At 41.8% G+C, this 12,882-nt stretch overlaps 1 protein-coding gene across 2 annotated transcripts in view; it reads right to left on the bottom strand.

Annotated features, from left to right (window-relative positions):
• Positions 1 to 11,466, bottom strand: part of dhx37.S (DEAH-box helicase 37 S homeolog) — a 41,894-nt gene extending 30,428 nt beyond the window's left edge. The window contains exons 1-6 of one of the 2 annotated variants that reach the window (XM_018244186.2): positions 10,740 to 11,466; positions 9,295 to 9,413; positions 6,763 to 6,929; positions 5,467 to 5,579; positions 5,033 to 5,363; positions 3,619 to 3,767 (exon numbers count right to left, since the gene is read on the bottom strand). In XM_018244186.2, coding sequence (XP_018099675.1) covers positions 3,619 to 3,767; positions 5,033 to 5,363; positions 5,467 to 5,579; positions 6,763 to 6,929; positions 9,295 to 9,400 — 866 coding nt within the window. In that variant the 5' untranslated portion in view covers positions 9,401 to 9,413; positions 10,740 to 11,466. Of the gene's footprint in view, positions 1 to 3,618; positions 3,768 to 5,032; positions 5,364 to 5,466; positions 5,580 to 6,762; positions 6,930 to 9,294; positions 9,414 to 10,739 lie in introns of those variants that run through there. The other variant, XM_041580340.1, reaches the window with a different exon arrangement.
• Positions 11,467 to 12,882: the final 1,416 nt, after the last annotated feature.

The raw sequence follows: 12,882 nt of genomic DNA, 5'->3' as shown, positions 1-12,882 counted from the left end.
AGAAAAGCTTTCGGCACTCTCCACACACGATCCGAAAATCGTACGAATCATCGATTCGTACGATAGGATCTGTGTGTCTATAGCCAGATTAAGTCGGAGCTGTGAGATAGTTCACCATCAGACAGGGCCGGAACGTCCTCTGAGTCAGGCGGCAGGGGAGAAGTAGTGATGGACTCCGCCTCACACTCATCCTTGGAAGGAGAGGGGGCTCTACGTTTTGGAGGCTTAGGCCGAGGATTATCTAGCCGCGCTAGCAGTTTATCAAGGGAGAGAGCCAATTTAGGAATGCCGGCGGCAAGCTGAGATGCCCATTCTGGGGGAGGCTAGGGGTCCAGGGGGGTGGAGTCCCAGGACTGGCCTGATAGGTCCCCATGGGAGGCTTGGCTTACCTGAGGACACAGAGGGTCCTTGTGACCAGATGGCAGGCGTTTGCGGCATTTGGCACAAGCTAAATACTTAACTGATGCAGTAGTTGCTGGCCTGGAAAAAAGGTTCAGACATGGTGTACACAAGCTGTTCCTGTAAGAGAGGAATTACATTAACAATATATATATATATATATATATATATATATATATATATATATATATATATATATATATCATGTAGGTTATATATATATATATATATATATCATGTAGGTTTATATATATATATATATATATATATATATATATATATATATATATATATATATATATATATATATATATACATAAACTGAAAATGCCTCCACAGGGTACTGCTGAGTGCAAAGCCTTGAAGGAGAGTAGAAGCCTGATAAGGCAGTAATTACAAAGCCTGCTGCCCTGTGGCAATAGCTAAAAACCCCGCTGTGTCAGAAGTACTGCCCTGTTGTGTTCTAAGAAAAAACAGGGGGGGGGGGCTGCGCTGCAGAGAAGCTGGGGAAGAGTTCTGCCCAGCGTGGTGAGTCTGCTAGTAATGGAGACTAGAACGATGCCGGAAGAGGAACCTCCTCCAGAATCAATGGGATGCCTGGATGCGCAATTGAGAGCACGAAGAAAGGCCCCTCCCCTAACAGTGACGTATGGTGACGATGCGCGCCTTAGAAAAATGTTGCCTAAGGCACCGGCGCGTACTTCCGGGGTTGCTCGCCGGGTGAGTGTACAGTAAGTGCAAAATCTCTTGACAGTGAGGACAGTAGGAAACATAACTGCCATTCCTATTGCCTGCCTGTGTGTTTGGTGGAGGCTGTTTAAAGGAGAAGGAAACCCCCTGGGCGCAAAACCCCTCCCCCCTCCCCTGTGTTGCCCCTCCCCCCTCCTCCCCCCTGGCCTACCTGTCCCCCTGGGCAAATGCCCCTAACTTGTTACTCACCCCTCTGCGCAGGTCCTGTCCACGGAGTTAACAGTCGCCATCTTCTCCTGTGCGCGTCTTCTTCCTGCTTTGACCGCCGTCTTCTGGCGCATGCGCAGTAGGAACAGTTACCGGTACGGATCTACTGCGCATGCGCCCGATCGGAAAACTTTGTGACATTCGGCGCATGCGCAGTAGATCCCATAGACGCAACGATTCTTCTTGCCGAACGACCGATTTTAGGGAAGTCCGACCAATCCTTCAAAATTATCGTGCGGTTAGTGGGATTCGAACGATTGCACATCTTACGATTTTTCGGCCGACATCTGTCAGAAAATTGATCGGCCAGGTCAAAAAATCTTTGTCGGTCCCAGTGCAATCTATCTGTGTTTGCAGGGCCAAGCAGGCAGCTCCCCTTTGTTTTCCTGGCAAATTTGTCTTTTTAGTTGATGGTATATTCATACGATCGTACGATCGTTCTGAGAAGATCGTGGTCTCACGATCAGGATCTGATCTTTTAAAAATCTTAACATCTATGGCCAGCTTTATGGCTTGGGGGAAGAAACTGTTACACAGTCTGGTAGTGAGGGCCCTAATGCTTCGGTACCTTTTTCCAGATGGCAGGAGTGTGAACAGTGAGTGTGAGGGTGTGTTGGATCAGCCACAATGCTGGTGGCTTTACGGATGCAGCGAGTGGTGTAAATGTCCGTGATGGAAGAAAGAGAGACACCTATGATCTTCTCTGCTGTCTTCATTATCCTCTGTATATGCTTACCTTAAATGAGCCATGGCAGGAGTTCCCAGAGTGCTAGTGTAGGAATCCTGGAGGCATATATGGAGGAATCAGCCACAGGATAAAACTGGCTATACCTCAGCCCTTTGTCCCGGCCAGTGCATCCTCACTCTGGACGACAGAGGGAGGGAATCAATGCTGGATGGTCAGTGCAGAGCACAAGAGACCCCGTTGACATCCTGAAGTAATGGATCAGACTACTCAGTGTAGCTGTCCAGCTCCATATAATGTAAAGGAATTGTAATGAAATAAAAAGAAGAGCAAAACAAATACTAAAATACTCCTGAATGCAGGAGACGGTCCTAACCTCCTGAGGACACAACAAAACTAGGTGTCTCTGCCTACAGAGGAGGGGTATAGCAGGAGGAGGAGGAGGAGGGATCAAGTTCAGTGTCGGACTGGCCCACAGGGATACCAGGAAAACTCCCGGTGGGACCAGGTGTCAGTGGGCCCTCCTGCTTCAAAACATTTGGCATATTTCATGGCCATCACCTATTTCTATGAGACCATAGAGACTAAATAGATTGAATAATAGATTATAATATGTAAAGAAAAGAGACTAGTAGAATGGAGGTTGCGCGAGGAGAAGAATTATAATAGTAGAGAGTGGGCCCCTGATCTAAGGTCGTTTGGTGGGCTCCTGGTCTAAGATTTTTTGGGTGGGCCCCTGGTGTCCCAGTCCGATACTGATCAAGTTTCTATTTTTTTTTATTGTGTTCTGCCTCCTAGTGGTGCCATCTATACCCACTGTCCCTGTGTCCCCCAAGCAGACCTGGAGAAATACATAAAAGGTTAATAGTTCTTTTTATACTAAATAAGAATTACAAACAACATAACATGCAACATTTTCAAGTGATACTAAAATTTAAATATTTTGCTATAGGCAGAACAGTGCAAAGTACAGACATGGGACCTGTTATCCAGAATGCTCGGGACCTGGGGCTTTCCGTATAATGGATCTTTCCATTATTTGGATCTTCATAACCTCAAACCTACTAAAATCTAATTGAAACATTAAATAAATGAAATAGGCTGGTACTGTTCTATCATCAGAGAGAAAAAGGAAACTGTTTTTTAAAATTTGAATTATTTGGATAAAATGGAGTCTATGGGAGATGACCTTTCCATAATTCAGAGCTTTCTGGATAACAGGTACCATGCCTGTACATTAAACTAATGTGAGTAAAAAATATAAACGCCTGGGGAAAAAAAGGTGTTCAAAGAATATTGTATAACACATGTCCTATGAGATGTTTATGAGTTTCTCTGTTGGCAGATTTTTATTTTTAGGGTCTGCTGTGTCATCATGCTAAGACAGACTGGGCAATGCATTTATACAGGTTCGCAGCTCTCTTATTTTTCTACCCAGGAATGGTTTAAATACTCACATTGTTGGGTATTTTCAGTATTACAAAAAATAACTAGTTTGGCAAAAAATAGCGGATTCAGCAAAATCAGTTTAAAGCTGCCGACAGGATTACCAATAATAAAAAAACTAAATGTTCTACCTTCCATATCCCGCTTCATAAAGAAACTGTGGCACCTGAGTGGTTTTTCCACTGCCAGTCTCTCCACATAAAACCACCACAGAGTTCTCTTTAATCGCTTCCATGATGACCTGCTCTTCAGCCAGGATTGGAAGCTTTAATCTGGCTTCCTGGGTGTGAATGAGATAATAGAGAGAGTCTAACAACATCATAACATAACTCTTATATAGCAGCAAAAAGATTATCTCTTCAAAATGCTTGAGTTAATAGTGCTGCTTCAGCAGAATTCAAACAGATTTTGCTATATTTCAATTTGAAATCTGACATGGGGCTAGACATATTGTCAGTTTCCCAGCTGCCCCCAGTCATGTGACTTGTGCACTGATAAACTTCAGTCACTCTTTACTGCTGTACTGCAAGTTGGAGTGATATCATCCCCTCCCTTTCCCCCCAGCAGCCTATCAACAGAACAATGGGAAGGTAAGCAGATATCAGCTCCCTAACACAAGATAACAGCTGCCTGCTAGATATAAGAACAGCACTCAATAGTAAAATCCAGGTCCCAATGGGACAAAGTCTGTTACATTGAGTAGGAGAAACAACAGACTGCCAAAAAGCAGCTCCATCCTAAAGTGCTGGCTCTTTCAGAAAGCACATGACCAGGCAACATTACCTAAGATGGCTGCCTACACACCAATATTACAAAAAAAAAAAAAACATACACTTGCTGATTCAGGAATTAAATTTTATATTGTAGAGTGAATTATTTGCGGTATAAGTGTAATTTAAAAATAAAAACTACATCATAAAAATCATGACAGAATCCCTTTAAGTACAAGTAAATATATCTAAATAGAATAATCCTCATTCTCTAGCATTTAACATAAGAGGAAAGGACAGACAAACATATTAAAACAAAAAGTTGCCTGAAACTGTACAGCTCTTCTGAGCCAAGCTGTCACTTTTTTACTGAAGTGGAGCAATAATTTGATATTTAATTAATATGCAGGCAATATTATGATGAAACTAAAATGTTATCTAGGGACATCTGTAGAGTCCCTAGAGGTTGAGAAGTTGAAAACCCCACTTGTGGCAACCACTGCTTCCAGTTAGATAAGCCTTATAAAAGTGATAGCTGAAAGCACCATAAACAATTCACCGATTTAATTACAGTGAAGCTTATAGGGTCATGGGGAAATGTTACCCTCAGAGGGGGACCAAATAGCTCACAAAAATGATTGGCTCTCTGTTGCTAATTATTTTATCTTGGTCATTCTGAAGCCCTTCAGAGATTCAAGATAAAGGTAAATTTATTTTAAACAGGTATATGCTGCTCTCTTGCTAATATATGTATGAGCTCCTTCCATCACATTTTCTCCCTTCCAATCTTGAACCCTAAACATATACCCAGCAAAATAAAAAAAAGACAAAAGACCTGAATGTCAGGAGATCTGTCCACTGGTATGAATATTGCAGGCTGCGATGAAGGAGTTTCTGAAGGTTTCTTTGTGGGTTTGTCACTAAGGGACTTTGGCTCAGCTTGAGGTTTTTCTGAAGTAAACAGGACACTACACTGTGCCATGAAGTCATTTTCCTCATCCTTTTGCTGCTCTGCCTCAACTTGATCTTCATCTTCCTCAGAGCTACCAGAAGTTGTATCACTTTCTTCTACTATATCCTCCTCTTCAGATTTTTTGCTCTTTTTGTTGGCCCCACTGATGCTACTGATCCGTCCCTGTAATGAAGAATCTGCTTCTTCTATTGTCCTAAACAAAAAAAGTGGAGCAAGACGGCAATAATGGAGATTGGTAATGTATAAAGAATCTAAACAATTGCTAAATAAACAGCAGTAATTAGAGACCGACTTACCGTTTGGCACTGAACAAACGATCTCCTGTACCCAGTTTGGATGTGGTATATAATAGGCTTAACTCCTTCTCTGACACCTGAATCTCACTCAGTTTACTGAGCAGTTCTGCTCTCTAGAAAACAAGGGGTATTTTACATTTTCAATGTAATCAAACTGCAAAGTTCTAAAGGCGGTTAAGGATGTGATCTATTCTTTTAATAAGCTCATAACTTTGAAGACATAACACCCCAAAATGGAAAAAAGCACACCAGCTTCCAGCACACAGCTTGCCTTATCACCTTTGAGAAATCACACTCCCTGGACAACAAAAAAAAAACAAAAATATCTTTCTGTAACAGAAAGGCAAAACGTTTGAATCACAAGAAAACTGCTTTCGATGAAAGTAATAAATAAGAGTAGATGTTAAATTGAATGACTTCAATTGGTTAAAGATTGAAACGATTTAAGATATTTTGTGGAATACACTTCAATCTAATCAAATATTGCACAATATATCTTTACTAGAGGATGGCCACATTACATTAAAAAGCACATAGGCCAAAAGAATGGAATGCAATTGAAACTGGAAGGACTTGAAAGTCCTAAGTCAGCCAATAACCCAATGCATGAGCCAATAGAAATAATGAGATTTTCTGTCCAGACAGACTAATTGTGAACTAATGGGTTTAAAAGACAGTCTATTCAAACTGCAAAAATAGCAATGGGCTAGCACAAACTGGATCACACTCCAGAAATAGATGTAGTAAAAAAGTTAGTTTATTAAGACTAAGTTAACCCCAAAATCACAACCCAATGCATAGGCACTGAACATTTAGCATAGGCCTTTCATATAGAATTCAAAATAAGGTCCTACAACATACCACGAAAACATGTATAATGCTCATTAATGCAGCAGACCTATTTTATCAAAAAACTTTACCTCTAACATTTTCTTCAATATTTTAGTGCCTTGTTTCCTAATCTTGGGTGGCCAGATGTTACTGGATTCAAATGAAGTAAATTACGGATCCGCACACACTATATCTTCAAGCAGATGGGGATTGACCCCAGTTTATTGTGCAACCACAAAGATCAACGTTTCGGGGGGGTTTACCCACCCTTCATCAGGCCTGATGAAGGGTGGGTAAACCAAATATTGCAATGTGCATTTAAAACTGTACACACAACATTGCTACTACATGTAATTAGTTATTAATTTTGATGCAGGTTTAAGGCTAAATAACATGTCATGCACCTAAATAAATTACAAATTTGCCACATATAAAAAAGTAATGCTGCATAGTAATTCTACCAACCTTGCTTTTCTTTTCCTTTTGTTCTAGAACTTTCTGCAACACCTTCTTCTGCTTTCTACTTAAAGGCTTTTTTGTGGGGCCAGTCTCGCTGATTATTTTTCTTTTGGATTTCTTGCCCGGTAAAACTAAAGCATTGCTCTCATCTACACCTTTCAGCTGTTCAGAACCTGCACATGAATTGTGACTGATGACTTTACAATACATGCATACTGAGTGTTAATGTATTAATAGAGGCAGTTATGGTTATTCATAAAACTTGAGTACATTTCATCTCAGAGTAGTAGCCTAAATAAACTAATCATAATTATGCTTGGAAAGGGGGTGTTCACCTTTAAATTAACTTTAGAGAGTGGTATTCTGGCATTCCAGTTTGCCATTTCAGTTGAGCAACAATGCAATGATTTGAAAAAGAGAATGGAATATGAATAGGAGAGGGCATGAAAAGAAAGAGAAGTAATAAAAAGTAGCAATAACAATACATTTGCAACCTTACAGATCATTTGTTTTTAGATTTAGACCAGTGACCACTATTTGGAAGCTAAAAAGAGGCAAGAGAGCAAGGCAAATAACTCAAAAACTATAAAATATAAATAATGAAGACCAATTGCAATGTTGCTAAGAATTGGACATTCTATAACATACTAAAAGTTGACTCAAAGGTGAACCACCCTTTTAATAAAAATTAATGAAGTAAAACAGACACAGCTAAAAAAAAAATACCTTTATTCAGATTATTCGTCAGAACTATATTTTTTTACAGTTTTTTTCTAAATTAAAGTTTAATGTTCCTGGTGTTTCAGTCTGGCAGCTAAGTAATCCAGGTGCATATTCTGAACTGCTACAATTTTCTACATTAGTTGATACATTTCTCAACAGTAGTTGTGGGATATTAGCAACTATTGTATCAATTCTAACAGCTGCCTTTAATCAAACTCAGAGATTCTGTTCAGCAGGGACAAAAAGAACAAATATATCAACTAAACGTATCAATTTAGAATAGTTTACAGCAGGGGTGCCCAGACTTTGATACACTGGGATCTACTCTTGACACCTGGCCCCCATAAGGAGATCTACCTTTGTAATGTGCGGCAATTTTTGAACACCCCCATTTTTTTGACCACACCTCCTAATTACCATATTAAGTTTACAAAATTTGGCTGGTTATGAAAGTTTAAACACACTCCCTTTCCCTCCATGTTTGCTGCATAGCCCTCCCTTCCCCCTCAGTGCTTGTTGCTGTCAGCCCCCCTTCTGTGTCACTGCGTGTTGCCGTCAGCCCTCCTTCTGTGTCCCTGCTTGTTGCTGTCAGCCCCCCTTCTGTGTCCCTGCTTGTTGCTGTCAGCCCTCCTTCTGTGTCCCTGCTTGTTGCTGTCAGCCCTCCTTCTGTGTCCCTGCTTGTTGCTGTCAGCCCCCTTTTGTGTCACTGCTTGTTGCTGTCAGCCCTCCATCTGTGTCACTGCTTGTTGCTGTCAGCCCTCCATCTGTGTCACTGCTTGTTGCTGTCAGCCCTCCATCTGTGTAACTGCTTGTTGCTGTCAGCCCTCCTTCTGTGTGACTGCTTGTTGCTGTTAGCCCCCCTTCTGTGTCCGTGTTTGTAGCTGTCAGACCTCCCTTTTGTGTCCGTGTTAGTTGATTATAAAAAAGTCCTTTATCCAAAGATAGCTGTCCCAAGGCTTTTGTTTTCATAAAAATATTGTTTTATTAAAGTAGCATTAAAAATCAATTACAAACAACCCCACCAGGCCCACCTTACGCGTTTCGCACCCTCCGGCGCTTAGTCATAGGTGTATCTCGTGTTAGTTGCTTAGCCCTACCTTCTGTGTCCGACGTGCTTGCTGCTCAATATCTCACCCTCCCTTCCTTCCATGTCCATGCTTGACTCTGCTCTCCGTCCCCGCCTTCTCCTCTGATCTCAGCCAGCCCGCATTCCCTTCTCCTATGCTCTCTGCCTGCCCATTCTCTGCCTGCCTGCTCTCCATTCTCCTCTCTCAGCCAGCCCTTGCTGCTGAGAGGAGAAAGGGCCTGTTCCACCAAACACTGTGAGTGGGGCTGTCTGGAGCTGGTTCTGCAGCTCTCACCCGTGTCGGTAAAATAAAGATAGCGGCTGGGCTATTATGCTCCCGTGAGACTTCGGAAGTACCAAGAAGTACGGTGGAAGCAGGTCGCGGTCTACCAGGAATGATGGGGATCGACTGGTAGACCGCAATCGACGTCCTGGGCACCCCTGGTTTACAGAGTCTGTAAACCCCCAGCTGACTTAAAAAACCTTAAGAAGGTGTAAAATTAAACTTTACACTCCAATATTAGAGTAAAAACAGTCACAAATATAAATTGAAAGTAACTGAAAAAGTCTTTATTTCTGGTGAACTCTCTGAATCCAACTGAACTGAAACCAGTGTTGTAAGGCAAACAACCCCTTTATAGTAAAAGCGTTGTCAACTGGATTTATGCACAATTCTTACTAGCCAGAGGATGCAGAAGTCAGCTTTCAATTGCTGACACATGCACAACATGTAAACGTAAATTTCCCACCTTGTAGTTCAAGCTGCAGATGTTCTTGTTCTCCTGAAGTCGTTTCTTCTGTACTCTTCACCTGCTGCCTTGCTTTCCAGTTATGCCACTTTCTCATCTTCCCCATCTTGATAAGTCGTCTAAACAGAATTAAAACATATGAAATTAAGTCATTTTTCTTCTGGAAAAGTTAATAACACTACACACACACATTATACCAAATGTATGGAAATCATACACGTAAACTTCGTATAAATATCCTCACCAAAAGACCAACTGCCACTAGGGTTGCCACCTGGCCGGTAAAAATGATGGCTGATCCCAATGTTATTAATAGGGAAAAAAGATAAATATATAGGAAGGCCGGTATTTTTTTCCAGAAAAGGTGGCAACCCTAACTGCCACCCAAAAAGCAAAGTAAAATAACATCTGCTTTGACATCTAAAATCAAATCAGGGCTTTTATCAAGAGCAGCTCCATTTTGGCCTTTCAGAACACTGTCCAAAGGCTGCCATGGCTTCGATCTGAGAAACATTCTTAACCAAAATGACAACACATGTGAGGGGCTGTATATGGGTTACAGTTACAACTTGGCAAGCTTGTTCCACTGATAGAATTCCTTCAATTACAATTTATTAAAACGGAGTAGGTGATCATTGAAGCAATGTCAATCTCATATTCACATACCTCCCAACATTTTGGAAGTAAAAAGAGGGACAAAAATTTTTTTTTCGCACGTAGCGTAGAATTTTTTGACCACACCCCTTTCTGTGGCCACACCCCCTAATTACCATGTTTGTTTTACAAAATTTGACAAGTTATGAAAGTTTGAAAATATTTCTCCTTATCTAAACTGTTTTTGTGTCTCAAAATTGTTACAAAGTATCTTATTTGCGCCTGTTAGCTGTTCTGGGCTCTCTGCTAAAAGCCAATTAAGTGAGAAACTTTGTTTCTTTTTCTGGCTGTTCAGTCCAGAGAAAAGAGGGACTTTCCAGTACAAATGAGGGACTGCGGGTTGAGCAGTCAAAAGAGGGACTGTCCCTCCTAAAAAGGGACAGTTGGGAGGTATGTATTCATCAATGCTGCCCTTTCTTTGTATATATAACCTTTTCTGTATAAGGGGAAGAGTTAGCTATGCCTGAGGCATGAAGGGAATGAATGTTCTGAATGGCTGACAGCCCAGTTTTAGAAAGCTTCATATAACTGACATTATGTTTCAGCGTTAACACTATATCAGTTGTATTTCAAGTATTTTTCATGATGGAGCGATAGGTTCATTTTAAAGGCTCTTCTATAGCGGCAGGAAACATTACAACTTACTCTTTAACTTTCAAGCATTACATTTTACGTCAAAGGCTGGCAAACGCTGAATTAACAGAGACTGATTTGAGCCCCTAAGATGTTTTTTTTTTTTTAAAAAAAAAAACACAAATCCAGCCACCGATATCCCTTCTCATTCCTGTTACCTGTCCGCTGTATTGAGAGCTACTCAGGATCACACTTTACATGGAACACACATGCTGCTTCGGAACCGGATATTGTCGACAGGAAGTGACGTGCTATGTGGTAAGTTTCCCAGCAACCGAATGCGGCTTTCTGTGATTTCTGAGAGGGGGGGAAGAGGCTGTTTAGCGAGTATTACTATAACACAGCCGAGGTTATTTCAGCCACAGGAATAACATCTAGTGCTATTTGTTTTATGCCTGTCACTGGCTGAATAGGAAAGCGCTAGTGCATGAATCCACCTGTCACACTCCAATAAATCATTATTTTGCTAACACAGTGTGGGCAATTGTTCTTTGAGGTGAATGCTTGCTATGAGAGTATATAGATAGGTAGGGAGCACTACTCACACTTCAACTGTGCTGGTTTACACGGTGCTGCTATTCCTAGACGCATGGCCATGTCATCATATTGCAGAGATACTGTACTTCCACAGATGAACATAGCACTTAATACTTCTTTGCTGTGCATTTCTTCTTATATTAAGCCAGATTTACCACATTAAGTGCTCCCTCCGTCGGGTTACATGAGTGAACCAAGAGCACCCTAAAAGGAACAGTAACACCAAAAAATGAAAGTCTTTTAAAGTAAAGAAAATATAATGTACTGTTGTGCCCAGGGTCGGACTGGGGGGCCCGGGGCCCTACTGTGAAGCGTGACTGGCGTGCACACATGCAGGCGAACTTGGCGCTAGGGTTGCCATCTTTATTAAAAAATTTTACCGGCCAGTGGGGGGCGGGCACCAAAAGGGGGCGGTCCGTGATGCGAAAAGGGGCGGAGCTACGCAGTGTGCCACAAAAGGGGTGGAGCAACATCGCACAGCGCTGGAAAAAAGGTAAGTTCTTTGCGATCTTTGCGAATTGGGGGGCAGGCCAGGGGCTTTTTTTAAAGGGTATTACAAATTACCGGCAATTGCATTGCCGGTAAATTTGTAATACCGGTCCCGGCCTTGGCAGGTGTTTTACCGGCTAGGCCGGTAAAATACCGGCCGGGTGGCAACTCTACTCGGCGTGGGCCCTCACTGCTGCGATCGGCGCACCACGCATGTTCAGGCAGCGCTGCGCAGCGCCGTTTTTTTTTCAGGATTTCAAAAAACGGGCCAGTCCAACACTGGTTATGCTGCACTGTTAAAACTCGTGCTTGCTTCAGAAACGCTACAATAGTTTATATAAATAAGCTGCTGCGTACCAACGAGGGCAGCCATTCAAAGCTGGAAAAGAGAAAAGGCTCAGAACACAAAGCAGATAACAGATAAGCTCTGTAGTATACTATGGGAGCCTTCAGAACTTATCTGTTATCCATTGCATATCCCGTGTTTGAATGGTTGCCTCCATGGCTACATAGAAGCTTGTCATTCCTTGAAGACGCTTTTAGTTTTTAATGTTATGGTTCTTTTAAATTCACTCCAAAAGCCCCACCTCAGTGACATCATTAGAATGGGTGTGTTCAATGTCCTAATATGTGTATAATGTCCAATAATTTTGGCACACTCATGTAACCTGACTAAGGGAAGTAAAGACCCGCCAAATGTTGTTCTACACTGTATATGGTAAAGCTGGCTTAATTTTGTAAATAAAGTACCCCCTATTGTAAAATATTTAGCCTCGTGCTTTTAGATGGTCATGGAACTCCGAGGTTACTTCTAATATCCTCATATTTTCCAACAAGGGGTACTTTATTTATTTATAATATATAGGAAGGCCGGTATTTTTTTCCACAAAAGGTGGCAACCCTAAATACAGGAGATGTTTAGCACTTGCTGCAATTGGATTTCACAAAGTGCAGAGGAAGTGGCATAATTAGATGTTTCTGTGCTCCACAGCAAATTAATTTTAGGGCCCCCAACCTATCCAGATGTAGTCCAATATATATTGAAATTTCTCATTAATTAGGGCCTCATCATCATCATTTATTTATATAACGCAGTCAAGATACGCAGTGCTTTCAGGGCCGGCCTTAGGCCTATTGGACCAATTGGGCCCAATAGGGCCCCGCACCTCTGGGGGCCCCGCACCACAGATAATATTTCCCTCAGCACATGATGCTGCCTGGCCTGCCCCCAACTTTGAGAGTCCAGCCCATCCCCAAATCCATAGGTCCTGCCCA

This window comes from Xenopus laevis, chromosome 1S (assembly GCF_017654675.1).
Source record: "Xenopus laevis strain J_2021 chromosome 1S, Xenopus_laevis_v10.1, whole genome shotgun sequence".
NCBI classification, from domain to species: Eukaryota; Metazoa; Chordata; class Amphibia; order Anura; family Pipidae; genus Xenopus; species Xenopus laevis.
This window is presented reverse-complemented; position numbering and strand designations above follow the sequence as displayed.